At 40.1% G+C, this 18,898-nt stretch overlaps 2 protein-coding genes across 2 annotated transcripts in view; both read right to left on the bottom strand.

The window, feature by feature from the left end:
• Window positions 1-3,392: 3,392 nt before the first annotated feature.
• oaz1b (ornithine decarboxylase antizyme 1b) lies at window positions 3,393-13,505 on the bottom strand. The gene is given in 6 exon segments (XM_048259430.1): window positions 3,393-4,346; window positions 4,448-4,533; window positions 5,777-5,949; window positions 6,130-6,216; window positions 6,218-6,269; window positions 13,262-13,505. Coding segments are annotated over 6 exon segments (666 nt in total). The 5' UTR covers window positions 13,399-13,505; the 3' UTR covers window positions 3,393-4,215.
• Window positions 13,506-15,138: 1,633 nt separating this feature from the next.
• Window positions 15,139-18,898, bottom strand: part of LOC125304551 (inactive tyrosine-protein kinase PRAG1) — a 68,746-nt gene continuing 64,986 nt past the window's right edge. Inside the window, exon 6 of the mRNA XM_048258936.1 lies at window positions 15,139-17,316. Within this exon, the coding sequence (XP_048114893.1) occupies window positions 16,243-17,316 (1,074 nt within the window). The 3' untranslated portion in view covers window positions 15,139-16,242. The remainder of the gene's footprint in view (window positions 17,317-18,898) is intronic.

The raw sequence follows: 18,898 nt of genomic DNA, 5'->3' as shown, positions 1-18,898 counted from the left end.
CCCTGAATGGTACGAAACTTCTACAGTAGTACAACTATGACCTTTAGTCCAATAACGAGGCATTAGAAAGTTTGTTTAAATAACACTTGCCTCTGCATCTGCTACTATACTGCTACGTCAACGTTTCTTCCGTGATTTGGGAAAAGCCCGTAAAAGTCCTGGCAGGAAGCGATTACATCAACGTTTTTTGGTATATCCAGTTTTTAATATTTTTTTTCCGAAGTGTTTACAACTTAGTGTTAACTAATAATTGTTGCAAACTGGACTACGAACAAAATATTAGTGCATTTCTGGATCTACATCCTTAAGCATGCTTCCTGCCAGGATGCTTCCTGGTGGCACATGATCAATTTTGACACACTTCTCCTAGGTGGTTCATCAGAATCATGTCAAAATTAGAGAACGCCACCACATAGCGACCACCATAGACAAAATAGAGAAAAGACACATCAACTGTATTTTACATTACACTGTTGCCATTTTCATGCACTGGTAATTCCTTGGAATTGCATTTCTAGTTTAAACTCACTATCGTTCAAACCATTCATTTACATTTTAGCTCGTTTATAGCAAATATCTATATAATAATAAGTACAAGTTGGATGGAAATTATATAGCACAAGTGTCATTTGGGAGATCTACAAAAGAGCCTTATGAAGTTCATCCGCTAAGTGGTTCGAGCTGAATAAGAATTAGAAAAGTGTGATAACAGTACGGTGAATTTTCATGCACTGCAATAAGAAGCAGCCTAGGAATAACAGTAGTGCATTTTTCACTGCCCCCCCTCCCACGGTATGATCCGCGTACTATAGTGTTGGCTACTTGTTGATTTGTTCTGTAAGAAGAAGTTGTTTGCCGTATATATTAACTATGCTGAAGTGTATTTCACTGTGCTGAATGTGTTTTTAGTGTTTTGCCGTAAAGAAGTTGTTAATGCTTATCATACACTGTATTGCACTACTGCATGCATTTACATCACCTACAATTCATAAAATGAATGAGGCAAGTCCTATGCAGGAGGCAGGGCAAGTCCTATGAAAGGAAATATTTTTGGCCCAAATACTGGGGGGGTCTGGGGGCATGCACAAAAATGTGAAAAATAACCCCAATGATGACATCTGATGACTTTTATGGGAACTATTGATACATTGAGATACATATTTCAAACATTATAGCATATTACAATACAGCCTATAAGGCCTAAAGAAAAATAATTTGTAACAGAGAAAAGTAGCATGGCCTACACAAGACTACACCAAATATGGCTGAAATATATAGGCCATCATGATCATTTTGCCAACAATGACATAGAACCATGGATTTATTCAGTTTATAACATGTTTTGTTTATAACTTCAACCAACATAAAGTTAACATTTGATTATATTATTTAGTATAGGCCTACTTGATGATAATATATAGCCTGCCCCCTAACAGTCCTCTGGGCCTAAGTACAAAATAGTGAATCATGTGATAGGCCTACTGATATTGATACTGATTGAAGAGCAACTTGAAGGTTGTTGATATTTCAGTTCCAAAGAGAATCGAATTACATCGCTCCCTCTCTTCCCAAAGTAACATTGTAGGTCCTACACCGGTCCTCCTAAAATAAACGATAGGCCCTAACTGGCTACTGCTCCAGGATTGTGTAGGTTACATCACTAGTTTTACAAGCACACACACCAAATGGAGAGCTAGGATTAAAATGCAGACTGCACCTTTAAATATGCGACTTTTTTATCTATCAGCACAATGCTACAGTAGGCTATTTGCACTAAAAATTCAGCTCAATACAATGTGCAAGCATGGAAAATCCAGACCCGGGTATTCTAGAAAGATTAAGGGTCTGGCCACGAACAATGTATTGGCCCAACTCGAGGAGTGGCACCAAGCATGCATTTGAAAATCTCACTGCATGCAATTGGATAACACTAGACCAATGTTTACTCTGAATGATTCCGGACTTCGACGCAAGTGGATAACACTACAACCAATGTTTACTGACCTCCAACGTTGCAGCGCTGTAGTCATCAGTTTAGCTCGCCTCTGGACAGCCTATTGCATACGCCGATTTGATTGGTTCCCTGGGATGCAAGGGGTAAAAGTTACGTGCATCATTGCTCATTGCCAGTATCTCGCAGAGACAATTCCATTGTGCTCTTGCGAGAACTCTGGATTTCCAGGGTAATGTGCATAACTAATGTTTACCAAGTATGCCAAGCTTTGATCTCTTAGCATTGACACCATACGATTTCTCATGGCAATTTCTCATGGTGGCCATCCTAAAATATGTGTTGGATGACATGAGGTGCAAGGTTTGCGGAGGTAAACGGCTGGACAAACGCGAAATGACAAGGTGTTAAAGGAGAATTCCGGTGTGATATTGACCTAAAGTGTGTTGAAACATGTAACAGAGTGTGAACGTATGTCTCATAGCCCATCTCGGCTTGTCCCCTGCACTCCAAAATCTGGCGCTAGTTAGCCGATGCTACCAACAGCTTTTTCAATGGTGGTGCTTCGGCATCGGGCTAGCCATGCAAATAAATCACCGTTTTACACCATTTACGAGGCTCAATGTATCTCCACACTTCATTGGAAGACTTCCGAAGGGCCCTGACATTTAAAACGAGACATAAGAACCTTGAAAAAGCACTGGTAGTTTACTTACAAGACGATTTATACAGACAGTATCAATGAAGGCTATGTTTCAACACACTTTAGGTCAATATCACACCGGAATTCTCCTTTAACTAAACAATTTAGTAGCCCTAAGGTAGACAGACTTTGTGGTTAAAACTATTGGCTAGTCTGAATTAAAATTCAATATCTGCATCACGAGATTGTTATCATTATCGGAAAATCCTGACAGGTCAAACTGGACACAAACCCCATGCAAAAACCAAAACGAGAGGGGGAAAAAGTATTTTTAAATCAGTGTGTTGGCCTTTACCGTTTCATGGCTTCTGCTGAGAAACAAATAGTTCGCCACACACACTGAACTTGAACCAAACGCAACTGATCAACCCATCTGTCTGCTTTTACTTTCAATGAAATCAACTAGTGAACGCACTAGGTAGGCTACTTGCGGCATGATATGAATGAAAGATGTGAATTAGAAGCACAAAACCCGTCGTCATTGTCAGCGGCCTGTTATACATATAGCAATGGTCTGTGTTATACAGAATAAATATACCTCTGACCGACCACCCCCCTCCTTACAAGAAAACTCAGCGGATTTATACGAATTGCGTGGAATTCCGGATTAATCTGGAAGAATCACATCCCTGATGAAGCCAATGGGTGACGGGAGATGAGCTGTGCTCCTACTCTACTTGCCAGCTAGTGGTCTTACACAGAAAGCAGACATATTCTGATCTGAGACAAAGTCAAATGTATTTCCTAAATATTTTTTTTATTATTACAGAAGCACATCAGGTACCACTATGTAGGTGTACATCATCCAAATCGATCAGAAAAAGTAAAGAATTTCTAGGCCAGTAAAAACAACATGGAAATACTGCTAAAGAAAATATCTGATACACACAATAAAGAGGCAAAAGCACTTTGGATGTTTTATCAAGCTTTGTACCAATTCACTCATCAGCATCTCATTTTTTTATAAGTGTTCCGGATTCTGGTTTCAGTTATTACATAATCAACAAACATTTTCCATTTAACTTCCATGGTCTTTAGGGCTAACAACCAGCAGATACGTACCACATACTCCTGTAGTCACGATAAGACAACCACTTTGTAATCTCAGGTCTTACCAAGCTATCGCTATATGAAATGGGAAACAATCCTGTTTCCTCTAGTAAGCCAATCAAATGATAGCACTGATGTACCAAAATGTAAACTAAATGACCTGTTTGTACATTCAAGAGTATTTTCACAATAAAATGACAAAACAAACATTTTTTTCTGATATTTGAGAATTGCAATATGCTTATAAGTCCCTTTCAAGAGCGTCCCTCTTTTGTTCTGTAATACCAATCAATCTAAATAATAGGCATACAGTCATTCAACACAGAAAATATTGAAAAGGAGCAGGAAGGATATAGATGACAGGGGGACAGAGAGAACTTTATCAGCCATACTACAGAGAACACATCTAAAACTACTTTCTTCAGTGTAACAAATAAGCATGGGACAACTTGGATCACAGAGTGAAAAATAGTTGGGAAATATAGTGAGATGGAAGGGGCGTAGGTCGGAACTAATCTTCATCAGAAGAATCCCTGTCAAAGTTGTAGGCCATGAAGAAAACATCGGGTCGAGGTGGGACGAGGGCCTGGCCTGGTTTCACAATCTCAAAGCCCAGAAAGCTGAATGTGCGCACTAATTTTGCTACAGACACAGATGACAACATTTTGTGAGCAGTGGATTATACAATTTATGTTAAATGTAAATATGAATGTTAATGTCATTTTATAATATGAACTACATACCACAATCTTCTCTGTTCTTGTAAAAGCAGACAAACACGCTGACAACTTTAAGATGTTCTTCAGCAAACTCCAGAAGAGACACAAAACTAGAGGAAAATTCAGGCAATTAGACATGGTGATAGTTATGATAACTTAAAGGGGTGGTTCAGGATTTTGGACATAGGACCTCATTTCCAAGTAAGCAAGTGTGATATTTATTAGTGGAGACCGTTTTCAACACGTTTCATCCAGTCGTTCTAATTGCAGAGTTAGAGGTGCTAGGCTAAGCGCCAAGTCAAGCGGTATGTGCTAGTCTGCCACTAAAACAGTCTTACCTACTCCAAAGGACACTCGAGGCAAATTCCAGACAATCGATGTAAATGTCTGTGTTGATAGAATAGTGTAAGAAATACAACTATCCTCGCATCGCGTTGCAATAGTTATACTTTGTTCCCTGAAGTTGGTAGTAGTCATTTTGCATCTCAGCGGCGGACTGATATTACCAAGGCTACTACTAGGTATCCCCATTGGAGTGTGCTTTACTGTTTACTTTTTGGCGCAGTACTACTAACTGGAGCAAGTATAATTCCGCCGCTGCTAAAACACTAGTCCCTCAAAATGTAATGCGATCGTTGAAATGCAAGGATAGTTTTATTTCTAACATTATTCTATCAATACAGACATTTACATCGATAGTCTGGCGTTATAATTTATTTGCCTTGGGTGTACTTTGGAGTGGGTAAGACTGTTTTTAGTGGCAGGCTAGCACATACCGTTGACTTGCGCTAGCCTAGCACCTGCGAACTCTGCAATTAGAAGGACTGGATGAAACGTGTTGAAAACGGTCTCCACTGATAAATAGCACACTTGCTTACTTGGAAATGAGGTCCTATGTCCAAAATTCTGAACCACCCCTTTAAATAAACTTACTTCTTAAATGACTGGACCAATCAACTGCACTGATCAGTATATGATTCACAAGTGCACTTCCTACTTCACCACTAACCTTGTAAGCTGATAATAAACTGCATTGGCAGGAAGAGAACCCTGTATTTACATTTAATGTATAAATGTACACATTCTTCTTGCTCCATCTGCAATTCTCTTATGCTTACCAGCGTTGCTACTACTGTTTTATTACTTCATTAGGCAAGGTACGAACAGTACCCCAAAATCTTTACTGTGAATAGTTGATGAGCATTAGTCCCCTACAGTATGTCTGCAACACAGCTTTGACTCTGATCACATAATATAGAACATAGTATAAGAGATGTGAAATTTGTGTCTGGAGTCTGTATGTTGTGAGTTACATGACTACAACCTCTGGATAACGGTTGTGTTTGTCTTCACCTCTCCTTGCTGCCCTCAAGCAGTAAGTCTTGTGGGATCTCCACATACAGGCCTTCCCCGCTAAGAACAGCCTCCCAGTGGATCACCCGTGACACAGTGGGGCGGCTCTGGAAGTGAAGTATTGCAGGGCGCCCACCCCCTCCCACCTCCTCAGTTACTGTCAACTTCATGTCCTGCAAAAGCAAGAAAGGATTTGAATAACACCGCACAAAAAAATAGATTCGAATCACGATTCAATCTACTGATTTAAATTTGATTAATGAAACACACTAAATATACATATTAAAGAAAACAATATTTTGCACAACAAAAACTGTCAAATGGTCAGAGATGAAGTGTGTGCATGTACTCACTGAATGCAAAGTTCGAGTTGCAGAAGTGTGATCCCGTTGACCATTCCCTCGCCCACCTGGGATCTTCAGGGGTGGGAGAGGGGCATCAGGAGCACCACAGAGGCCCTGGACCGTGGGTACTACTACAGTGCAGGGACAGGCTAAAGTTGAGAAAAAAGAAAAAAGCAGCAGAAAATTAAAGGTCACAACACCAATAGGAGTCATACCGTGTCAAAGCAGACAGATTCCAGGAAAATGGTTGCTGCACCGTTTCAGATTTAGCTCAAAAGTCTACACATAATGTTTAGTTCCCAAAATGAAAACCTGTAAAAGACAATTCCCATTAGGGGCCTCTGAAAGACAACACATTAAAGCAATCAAAAAAATAAAAATAGTGGCATTAACGCATGATCTACCCAATAGTCAACTAGGCCATCATATCCATAAAAAAGTACTGCAGTAAGGCCTGTCTCAATGAACTTGTGTTTTCCAATTCCAAATTGACACCCACATTTACACTAAAATGAGTTAAAACATTAACTTTGTTTTAAAATGTGTGTTTAAGTTTGTAACTGTAAATGCAACTGATGTTTTCTCTTCCGAGTCTTTGAAATGCTTCTGAAAATCCATTGGGTCTGAAGGAGTAAACTATCAGTGTTAATGATCTACTAGTAACGTTTGCCTAATGTTATCCACTCGCACAAGTAGAAGTTATTGGTATGCTATAATTTCAGAGAAAATGGTTTCATTGTGCATTTTGAATGCACCTTTTTGTGTGTATGTGTGTGGAAAACATTCTTGTTTTTTGTTGTTCAATGATAAAAAAATATATATTATTTTAGAGTTAACCTAACCTCAGCAACCAGATGTGTGTTCTATTGGATACCGTTTGGGTTTTATCCGATACCGGTGCTAAATCAATACTTTTAAAATGATGCCAGTGCCAAAACGGCGCCTGAACCAGTACTCAAAAGCATGAAATTGCTTTTTTGATTGATATTGTATATTCAATATATTATCAATACCTGTAGTTTCATTGCTTCTAGGCTTCTGGCTTGCCATACATTTAAATGTAGAAATGGCTTGCCATGGATGCAAACACAATGTCAAACTTTCCTCTGTTTTCAAGTTTATCCAGTGCAGATGGCTTGCCATAACTTTAAAACTGTTAAAACGACTTGCCATGGCCCTGCCAGGTCATATGCTGGTCATGGACAACGGCAATTGCTGCCTAATCTAACGTTGAAGGACTCTGCTTTCAAGTTTATCCAGTGTGTTCTCAAATGCTTCAATATATTTTATGTCTTCCCCCTTAGTTGGGAGTGTTTTGATAATGGTTCCATACAATGGGCTCGCATGAGCTGTCAAACACTGTCTAGTAGCCTATGTGTTCACCCCTCTGCTTTAAGCAAATACATCTTGAAGTGTTTATGTTAACTTATGTTATGTTAAGTTAACTGTATAGGATGTGGTGCTATCAGAGCAATACCTTAGAGATGGCGCATGGCATGCAGTGATACCTCGTGTAAAAAAATGCTTTATATAAAGAAAAAAAATGCTGGATATTTAAGTGGCACTGAAATTCATGTTGTTATTCAATGTTGTTACTATCATTTGAGTTTAATCGTTAAAAAGGGGCGGAAATTGGAAACATACCAAGTTGGAAACTTTCATGGGAATTAAAGGAAATTATGTGAATTAATGGGAAATTATGGAAATTACTGGGAATTTACGAGAATTAACTGGAAATGTAAATTCATACAAACATAAATATAGACATTTTGTTTTGTAATAAGCAGACAGGCATATACAGCAAATACAAATGTTGAGTTATTCATCAGTAGAACTTTGATATTCTTTCATTGAAAAACAATAATGTTAAATAAAATAAACATATTCCCTATGAAACCTAGCATTCGTGTGCCTGTTGCGAACCTTTGTGTGTTCCCAAACAGTGAGCAGTTGCACTCAGAGGCGGCAGAAGTTGGTGGAATTTGGAGGATGATGGAGGCTACAGGTGAAAGGGCCTCAGATCCACAAAGTCCCTTTCACCAGGTAGATGCAGATATGTACTTGCAAGACTGCCATATCCCATCCCCTTCCCAAAGGCCTTGTTTGCTATGGTACTTTGCCAGACTGCCAAGAACTTTGCCTTCATCAAGACCAAGGTGGTGAAACATGGTATGTGTCCATTATTGTGGCGGTACGTGTCCATTATTGCGGCGTGCAGACGCCTAGCCCTCTCCCCTGTCGCCACATGTGGGCGTGTATAGGCTAAAGTGTATGATGTAACGTTTTATTTGATCTAATTACACAATTTCACCTAACGTAAAGTGGAGGTAGCCTACTTAAGACGTAATACCGTTACCATCTTGTATTCAATTCAATTCATCACAAATATCACTGACATGTTCCTCCAAAGCACCTTCTGTCTTGGTTCAAGTCGCCAACAAGGTCTTTTTGATAGGGTGCAGTGGCAAACTTGTTCTAAACTTAATAGCTTCGCCACTATATAGCTTAATATATTTTCATGAAACCAACACGATTATAAGGCGGAACAAATATTTCTGGCTGTATTTCTAGTATTGTTCCGGACCGGAAGACGAGAGCAAAGGAGAGAACTTGTTTACCGAAGATGCACTTTCATTGGCTAACCGCCTCGAGTTAACCGCTCTCATTTGCATAAAGTTCAGCAGAGCCCAACTTCTTGACGTGCCGCCTCTGTTCGAATGGCCGCGCCGCCTTCCCAAGGTGCATTGCGGAAGCATAAACCCCCCCATGCCACTCTCCATAGGAAATCAATAGGCTATCTGCGGCGCGGTGGGCTTTGACCAAGGGGGCTGGCGAATTCCCGGAAGTAGAAGAATCGACGTAGGCTGGAGGGACCACCTCTCTGCTAACTCCCATAGAAGCCCATTCATTCTAGGATTTTTTTGAAATACCATAACTTCATATAACATATCCTGTGCTGATATTGTAGCTTCTGTGTAATCCACATAAACACTACAAAGGCAAAACAGACTCCACTACCTCGTCCGTAACGTTGGTTACCCGTAAGAAGAATGGTTAGCTTGTTCGGTTGGAGGGAAGCTAGCTTTGACAGAATCTCTCTATCGCGCCGTAGGGAAATAACCGTATTGTTTGGATAAGAAGCTCAGTCCACCTTACTGTCTATGACGGTAACTCATAAGCAAAACCTAGCATACACGACCGTATGTTAAGGTAAAGCATTACACAGAGGCAACCTAATAATAATAGCAGGGCTCCGAAACGGTTCAAGGAACGAAAACGAAAACCGAAAACGAACGGAATTTTACGAGGAGCGGAAACAGAAACGAAAACAAAATGGTCTTCAACTGTTCCGGAACAGAAACGTTATTCTGAAATCCACAAAACCGATTAATAACGTTTTTTTCCGTTCTCTATATAACAGCCTAATAATTTGATTTCTGCAGTTTGAAAAAAAAAAAACGAATAAATGGAGCTTTGGTCCAAATGCGTATTTTGTCTTGCTGTTGTAATGTAACCTATCTGCCACTTCGGATCTTAGGCCAGCTCGTAGCGTAGGCTACTGAAACTCATTTGGAAATTGTTTGTAGTCTATGCGTAATAGCCTATTTTGCCTGTCCACGCCTTGTCGTTTTAAAGTCGGGATTTGAAATGTTTGCACAATTATAGCCTATTCTATGTAGAAGAGTTAAACGGGAAATTTGAGATAGGCCTTGTCAACAACAGACAGGTTTGTTTATAATCAGGGTTGGAATTATAGCGCAAGCCTTTGAAGATCTCCATATGGATAAAACTTAGGCTACAACCAGGTAAGGAGTTTAGCACGTATCCAGAAATATTTTTGATAAGAAATTATTTATAGGCATAGGTTAGGCCTACAGTAAGTCTGTAGGTTATGGGATGGATAGCCCATCTGAATGTTTTTGGATGCCGCCTGTGATTTATTATTTTTGGGCATAGCTACGGTATAGGCTAAATCAAGGGGAAATAATGAGTACGTCTATTCTAAGGTAAAGTCCACAAAAATAGACTTGATAGGCCCGCCAAACACTGCCGGAACTTTAAGAACGAACAATATTTTGCGTTCCGAACCGGTTCAGGACCGATATGTTGGTGGCGGAACGCATGCAAGAACGAAAACGTTAAACATAGGCCTACCTGAACCGTTCGGAACGGAACGTTTAAAAAATAATTTCGTTTTCAAGCCCTGAATAATAGTAAACCTAATTTTTTAAAAAACGGCAGTAATCATTTCTGAGGTTTTCGATGGATTGACCGTAGGTCGGAAAAGTGGAAAGAAGATTATCTTCAAGGCTATAACTTTGTTTTGTTTTAGCATGAATGTTTTTGAAGATGATCATGTATGGTAGCTTCAACTTTAACACGACTTGGTGAGGATGATATTAATAATAATACATAAATAAATGTTTAACTTTGATGACTTTGAAGGCGAAGGAAGTGTGAGAAGAATTTGTGTGTATCTATCATAGAGCTGGTAAGTCCCGCCCTTTCCGCTGGACCTCTAGATTGAAAAATCGTCAATGCAAGTGAATGTGAGAAAAGAATTATTTTCTGGTCCCGTTTGATTTGTGCCATGAATGTTAACATATGTCGTCTGTGAATTTTTAATATAATTTTTCATGTTACGAGTTTGACAGTATATTATATGATTCTTCGGCTATCAGTTGTGGAAAAGACATAACGAGAAAGACTACATGTCGCCTGTGACGTGAGCTAGCTCTAATCGCTAACATTAAATGAGATGCTAGTTTTTGTAACGGCAGGAATAAACACACATGGTAACAAAAATATTTGAAACATGTCTAGCTTCACTCAACACATTAACACTACGATACAGTGTGATTGTAAAGTTGTATGGTTCACTTTGTTCAAAGTCGATCTAAATAACCCTCTACATCTCGACCAACTGATGGTTGTTATGGGAAACTAGTGATCGGTCGTCTAGCGGAAAGTTGTAGTCCACAAAGTGCTCTCACACAAAGTTTAACCGCATCAAACTTCTACCCGCTCAATTGTAGCATTCTTTACACTAAAATTTATATTAAAAATTCACAGACAACATATGTTCACATTCATGGCACAAATCAAACGGGACCAGAAAATAATTATTTTCTCACATTCACTTGCATTGACGATTTTTCAATCTAGAGGTCCAGCGGAAAGGGCGGGACTTACCAGCTCTATACTTACAACCGGACCCGCGTCACACAGAGCAGGTTGTTTGCGCCATGCCCCTTTTGAGGGGAAAACATTCCCTCAGAACAAGCCAGAGTGAACCGGTAGACATGTACCAACCACACAGCTAAGAACCCCTCCCTGAGTTTCTTTTGCCTACCATGTCCTCAAAAAAAATCCTGACAGAAGAAAATTATGGCTACAAGCCATAAGAAGAGAAGACCGTATGACACTTCTGGTCACTGAGTGGGGTTGTTGCACCACTTTTCGGGAGACTGAAGGGACATGTTTTATATTAATTGAATTAAGCTTTTGTAGGTATCTTTCACGGTCAACGACCGGCAAAGTGGTTATGTATTGAGTGGTCATATTGATTTGTGGTATTTTTTGTTATTATTTACTCCTGCGATTTCTGTATGAATTACGTTTATTGACCCTAATTTGCGTTGGAGTTAATGAGAGGGGTTGTTTGTTTTCCCCCGAAAGGGGCGGGAACGTTTGTCACGAGTCAAGTTCCCGGATGTGCCGGTCTAACGTATATGAGTTACAAGATTCAGATTCTATGGCTAACGTCACGAAGTTAAGTGTGAGTCTGCGCAGTACTGGGCGGACCAACTGAAAAATCGTTCTATTTGACTCAGTGCCCTCCCACTGAAAACGACGGAGTCTGTTCGTCCGTTTCTTTTACTGTCTATGGCTTTGACGCGATAATGGACACGAGCCGTTACAGTAACTGTGGGATCTTGCGACTGTGGCTACAGTTAAACCGTGCATTAGGCCTCAAGAGCCAGTGCTGATAACGTTGCTCCTGCCATAGCATTAACAATGTATGCTAATGACAAAACAAAACTTATTCTTTCACACAAACATAAGGGCGTTTGAGGGCGTTTTGGGGCGGTAACCAGGTATGCCATGCTGTTGGAGGTGCAAACAAACGCTGCATCGCCATTGAGATCACATAGTAAGGAGCTGGCTCAATGGTTATACAAGTATTTTGTCGCGTTTAGTTGAATAATGAAAGCGCAGTTTTTATAGGCATCAATGTATGTTCACTTCTGGCTCATTGGCTATCAATTTGGTAAAAGTTAACGGGCTATTTGACGTCTTTATAACACTAAACATATCGGAGGTGTCAAATGTTGAATTACTCCAGCCTAGATTTTTTGACGTTAAATCACTCCTGTGATGTATTACTGCTGTCTATCCAAAGTAAAGTGCCTGTTTCGATGTTAACCGGTGGTCAAATCAACCAAAATCCGATTTTGTTTGCACCTCCAAGTGGTCTGTGACGTAGGCTAAGTTTGTGTAATAGCCTGAAATCAAATATGACAAAATATATTTTTTCCCATTTGACTTGATAATGCTCTGCCCATCCGTTATTTAAAATGTCACATATGCCATTATTATACCTTTCCGTGATAACGTTAAGGTTTGGCGGTTGTTAAACGGGGCCTTTAAATTGACCCTATTCCCGCAACGCCTGCGGTTGCTTGCTTAGCATATCATTCCTGTTTATCGTGACGTTAAGATTATCTTACTGACGCTGGTTAAATATATCGAAATAGACGAAGCAAGAAATGCTAAAATAACCAGTAACGTTAACATTACAATACATACGCACGAACCGAGTACGTTAAAGGAAAACTTCGCTAGCACTTTCATGTTTTTGAGCAAACTTAAGAAGCTATCATACGCTAGTTATCGCTAGCTGCTACCTGCCTGTAATCGAAGGGAGATGTTGTAACGTTATATGGTGACACTGTCGTAGGTTAGAATTACAGTTAGTTGTATTATTTATACAGCACATACGCTTCAGAGCATTTATATAGTCATTATTTTAAGTCTGGGTTTCCGTGATTGACATTTTGTTATGCTAACAGCTACTCGTTAACTGGCTAAGTTACCAGCTAGCTACCCTCCCCCACAGCATTTTCCCATGTTTACTTACTTGCCAATCATGTCACAAATACTAACGTTACTGTCGTTACTTAAAGCATCCATGATGGTGTGGAACTGTTGTTTTCCTTCTTTTTCGCGAGCAAAGCAATGACTGTTTAGTATCCGCTGGAGGTTGGATTTTACCATCCGGCCTCGGAGAGGGAATCGAAGGCCTGACTGCTCTCCGCTATAGTGGGTTCAGAAATGAACTCGTACGTGTAGCAACATTGAGCAGCATCTACGTAGCAAACACAGGGATGTGTGAAGAGCAGACTTGGGGGCGTCTTTTCGACGAATGGAAAAGTACCAAGACCAACGGAAGGGCTGCATGTTTCTTTCTGCAATGATACCCTGGCAATTGCTCATTGAAACAACGTCTTCTTTGATGTTTCGCAAATGATAGTCTGATACTTAGTATTATGATTATGTGTTTACGTTCTCAGAAAGTTACATACAGCTACTTCAGTATTGTGGGACAGTCTGACGCGACAAATGTAACATTCAGCAATCAGTCACATCACCTGCCCTGTGAGCATGTAAAAAAAAACTCTGTTGGGGAAAGTTAGGCATTGTTTGCCAATCTGCTAAAATTCTTAGCTTTTTTTACCACGTGTTCAGGTAGCCTATGCCTACACCTCCCAATTTATTCACGCCAAATGCCTGGAGAGTCAATCACGTATGGTGCCCAGAGGGTCTGGGCTAAAGTAATGAAAACATTTTTAAGGATGCTACATTATTTTTTGGTAATGAAAATGATCAACCTACAGAGGGCTGATTCAAAGACCCCCACGAAAATCAATGAAAAAAGTGAAAAAATGATGCGACAAGCAAGTCAATTTTGCCTAAATTTGGTACTCAGTAGTTCGTATGGACCCCACATGCTTGACAATGAGACGGCGGATGGCGTCCTGGGGGTCTGCTCCCAGATGTGGACACGGCCATCATCACAGTCTGTGGTGCAACCTGCCGGTGTTGGATGGACCAAAACACAATATGTTCTAGAGGTGTTCTACTGGATTTAAGTCAGGGGAGTGTGGGGGACAGTGAATGGTATCAATTCCTTAATCCTCCAGGAACTGCCTGCACACTCTCGCAACATGTGGCCGACCAGGGGGAACCCAGGGGCTTCTGCACCAGTAAAGGGTCTGACAATGTGTCTGAAGATTCATCCCGATACCTAAGAGCAGTGAGGGTGCCGTTGACTTGCCCATAGAGGTCTGTACGTCCCTCCAAGGGTATGCCTCCCCAGACCATCACTGACCATGGCCGTCGTGGCAGCTGTGAAATTCCTACCCTGCTTGTATCCATATTGTGATAATATTGTAACCTTGACTCCAATGTTCATGTTGACATCTGATCTATGGCTCATGTCGCAGCTAGGGGTTTCATAGTAAGTTTTTCATAATAGTTGTGGACTAGTCGTTATGTACCGGTACAGTGCTGCTGATGGCAGTGGGTGTTACATCTTTACAGTCGAGGCCAAAAGTTTTGACAGTGACAAATGCTGTCAAATTTTGCTGCTTCAGCATTTTGTGATTTGTTTTGTTTTGTTTCACTACTATACTAAATAACAAAAAGTGTTTCAGCTGCATGTGTCTTTGAGGCTAATCATTGCTAACACAAATGTTAAGCACTTCAGTCTGCTCTGCTATTCAGATTTCAGCTGACTTGTGCCAGTTCACACTGTGCTGATGATATGATTATACCAAAATGATGTTAGTTGGACATTTTCACCAGGACAAAAACAGTAAAAAATGTTTGTGATTAAGATATAATCTGATCACTCACCACAATAATCACTATCACACAAACTGAATCATAACATTTGTGTCATTGTCAAAACTTTTAGCCACGACTATAGATGGTTATCAAGAGCAGACATATTTGTAGATGTTATTATATGTACTTTAATACAGCTGTACACAACTTAAATGCCACTGTGGAACAGGTCAAATTTTTTAATTACTTCCATACATAGGAATGTCTAGCTGATGAACCCCCTAGTCACAACCTTGTTTTAAATCATAAAGATGAAAATACAGGGCCAGAATAAAACAGAGCTAACTCACAAGTTGCAGCTGGGGGGTTTAAACTTTCATCCAGCACAATGCCAATTCTACAGATCAAGTAGGGAAGAGGCTAAACAATAACTTGTGATTTGTTTAGAATTTAACAAAAATATGCGGTATTAAATCTGTGCCAGTGACACAGGTAACCAAAAACAGAGTAAAACACTATTAGCCTACAGCACTTAAAATTGCAATCTTGCAGCATATAGAAAACACCGCTGGCTCAAAGACCCATTCTGTTTAAATGTTAAAACACCCTGAAAATGATAAAAGCTGTAAAAGTTTCCCGTCAACTGCAGGGCCTTAATATGAAAGACTGGCAAAGTCTTAAGTCTTATGGCCTGGTTTGGCTGACCAGATATCGTCAATGTGTCTTGGCATACAATGCATACAAACGGTAACTTTGTGTGGCCATCCTGACTGCAATATAACATTTTAATGCAAGGTGTAAATTGACCTCATATACAGTACATAACATTTCACATGGTGGAATGTGCCATGAACATACACTTAGCAAATAGAATTTGTGATTCATTACATTAGATTAATTTTAAATTTAATTATTCAGTGGGTTCCCAAGGTTACACAATCATAAAAAGCACAGTGAACAATGATGTATAATGTATAATTCGGTCAATACTAAGAAAATGACTTAGTAACTTTCATGAAGTAATATGAGGACGGAAGTGTGTCTCCTTCAGTCAGAAAATGCTGATGCTGAGCATGATAAAGCAGCAATGTAGCCAGCCAATTTCACAGGAATTAAATGACCAAACAAAATAAAATAAAAGCAAACATAAACACAGTGTAGAACTCAATACATCTCCAGTATAGTGTCAACAGTGTCCCCTCATTCATTGACTTATTACACACATACCTTTAAACACACTTTTTCACATTCATTAATAGTAGTATAGATAGTTCAGTGTGTAACTTTAAATGAGTACAGCAATTCGGCTGTGTGACAAAGTGACAATGGGTGTGCAGTGGAGAAGTATTGACAGCATAGCCAGTCCTCCAGCTCAGCATTCCTCTCTGGCTCTAGAGAGCGCTCAGCAAATTTCATCATCAGCAGTGCCCGCTTCACATCCAGCCAGTTCAACAGCCCCTCGTGTTGCCCCCTGCTGCTCTTGCAATGCTGTTCCATCATGTCCCTCCGCGGACCCCACAATAGGCTCTGCAACACCCGCTTGGCATCCTGGATGTGAATACGCTTGATAGGGTCAGACTGGAGCAGCAAGCCGGCTAACCTCTGTAGGCCACTGGAGTACAAAGATACGCCAGGTATGGGGGGCAAATCCTCACAGCAGTATTCCTGCTCCTTCAAGGCTGGGCTCACCTCAAACGGGTTGGGCTGGTGGAGTAACTCATAAATCAAGATGCCAACTTGGAACTCATCAAACTTGCGGTACTGGACGGCTGACACAATCTCGGGGGCCAGTCGGGCATGATCACGTTTGAGGCGAGGGTCAGTTTTAGTAGGGCCTTCAGCGCTACGCTGCTTTGCCTTGGTAAAGTTACTAATGATTAGACGTGGGAGCTGTTGCTGTTGTGTGTCCAGAGCACAGCCAGCCTGTCTGTGGGGGACCAGCAACAAGTTTTCCAGACAGAGGTCACGGTGTGTGACTCCACAGGCTTTCAGGTGCTCCAGACCATTGCAGAGTTGTAGTAGCAGGAAGCATATTCGCCGCTCATAGACTTCTGGCTGAGCTTTGTGGAATGATATCCACTCGCGCACAAAATCTGACGCACTCTGGTAGGGCACCTCATTTGTGATCACTACTACATGTTCCTGCTCACTCTGGCCAGGAGACGATACCATGGTTGAAGGGCTTGATGCTGCAGGAAGCTCCTCTGATGGCAACATACTCTGGGGTACACACGCAATGAAGTGGCCACAGTCCTGCTGCAGGTTAAAGTGGGGAGGCAGACTCTGCTGGATAGAAAGCCCATACAAGTAGCCTTGCTTTGAGTCAGAAGAAGTACTCTTACAAATCTGCAGATAAAGATAAAAAAGGGTTGAGCAGGTCCTTAAATCTTTAAAACATAACATAGTGCAAAATTAGCATTGGGGTCATTCCGTGTCAAATCAGATAAGGTTGATATTTCTGTTCAAATTCAGCCTTTAAAATTACGTCAGTTTTACAGCCTGAAAATCACATTATATTGGAAGCAATGTTTGGGCATTCATATCAAGAAAAATATTATTCATAGGCTGCCCAAACTTTGTAGGGTGGAAGACAAACATGTTTTCTGTATGACTGAACCATTCAACGTTTGTACGGCGGCATTCACATTGATTTCTACAAGGCCCTATATTTGGGGGGGAAAGTGCAAAAAGAGTGACATTAAGGGTAGTATAAACTTGTTTTTGTATCCATTTGGTATCAATCATTATTTTTTTCTTTACATAATTGTGACGGTTCGTAAATAAATAAATGTTCTTCCTTAAAATACAGGGGTCAAAAGTATTTGCACCCCTATGTTAAATTCCCATAGAGGCAGGCAGATTTTCAGTTAGCCTATTAGCTGGTTTGATGCTCATTGAGCTCAATGCAAATCAAACCAGCTAATAGGCTAACTGAAATAACACCATGCCAATCTCTAGATATGGTGAAGGGTATGTGATGACGCGGGGCTATTTTAATTCCAAAGGCCAAGGGAAGTTTATCAGGATGCATAGTATCCTGGATCAATGAAATAACTGGCCTTTAAAAATAAAAATCTGCCTGCCTCTATGGGAATTTAACATAGGGGTGCGAACACTTATGACCCTTGTATTTTAAGGAAGAACATTTATTTATTTACAATACATTATTCATTCACAAAGAAAATTGGTGTCTTTAAAGGTTGGATATTTCCTCATTTTATTACTTAAGGCATTAAGAACAATTTCCAAAAGATGATTTTATATTCCTATTTTTAGTCAACTTTAGCATGGGTTCAAAAACTTATGAGCCTCACTGTATGTTCACCACTTTGTCAGTCTTCGTCAGTGCTAGTCTAGTCTTGTCCCGTGTGTTAGGCATATAGGCCTAGTGACTGAGATTGTTAACAGAACTGTTTATTCTATACTTACGTTTTGCTTAGTTATTTAGAAGGAATTATTTTTCATTTTTGCTCATTATGTCCCTCGAGGCAGTTCCATCACAATAGTATATTTTAGTAATATTTTATTTTATTAATGACCCATTAAGGAAAAGTGAATAGAACCTGGAGGTATCCCCACAAAAAATCTGTTCTATCCTTATTACTTTTCATTGAAAGCCACAACTGTGCGAGCAGCATGCGTAATTAGGAAATAGAAGCCACAGTCATTCTGTCAAACCATGACTTCCATTACCACTTTGTGTTATCTAGTTACCAAAAATCTGCTACATAGGTTTAACTAAGAAGCTAATTGGTTTATATTAACACCTTCTAGCAACTCCCAACTGTTAAAAAAGCTTCTGAAACTTGAGTTGGATAACTAGGTCAAGACAGTTTACTGACATGATACTTTAATGATGACTTAGTCATGAAGTAGTGCTCTACTTTAGTCAGTATATCTCAAACTCAGATCTTTAAGAAAGCCTGCT

This window comes from Alosa alosa, chromosome 12, assembly GCF_017589495.1.
Source record: "Alosa alosa isolate M-15738 ecotype Scorff River chromosome 12, AALO_Geno_1.1, whole genome shotgun sequence".
Classification (NCBI taxonomy): domain Eukaryota; kingdom Metazoa; phylum Chordata; class Actinopteri; order Clupeiformes; family Clupeidae; genus Alosa; species Alosa alosa.
Note: the sequence above shows the minus strand (reverse complement) of the source record. Positions and strands in the feature narration are given on the sequence as shown.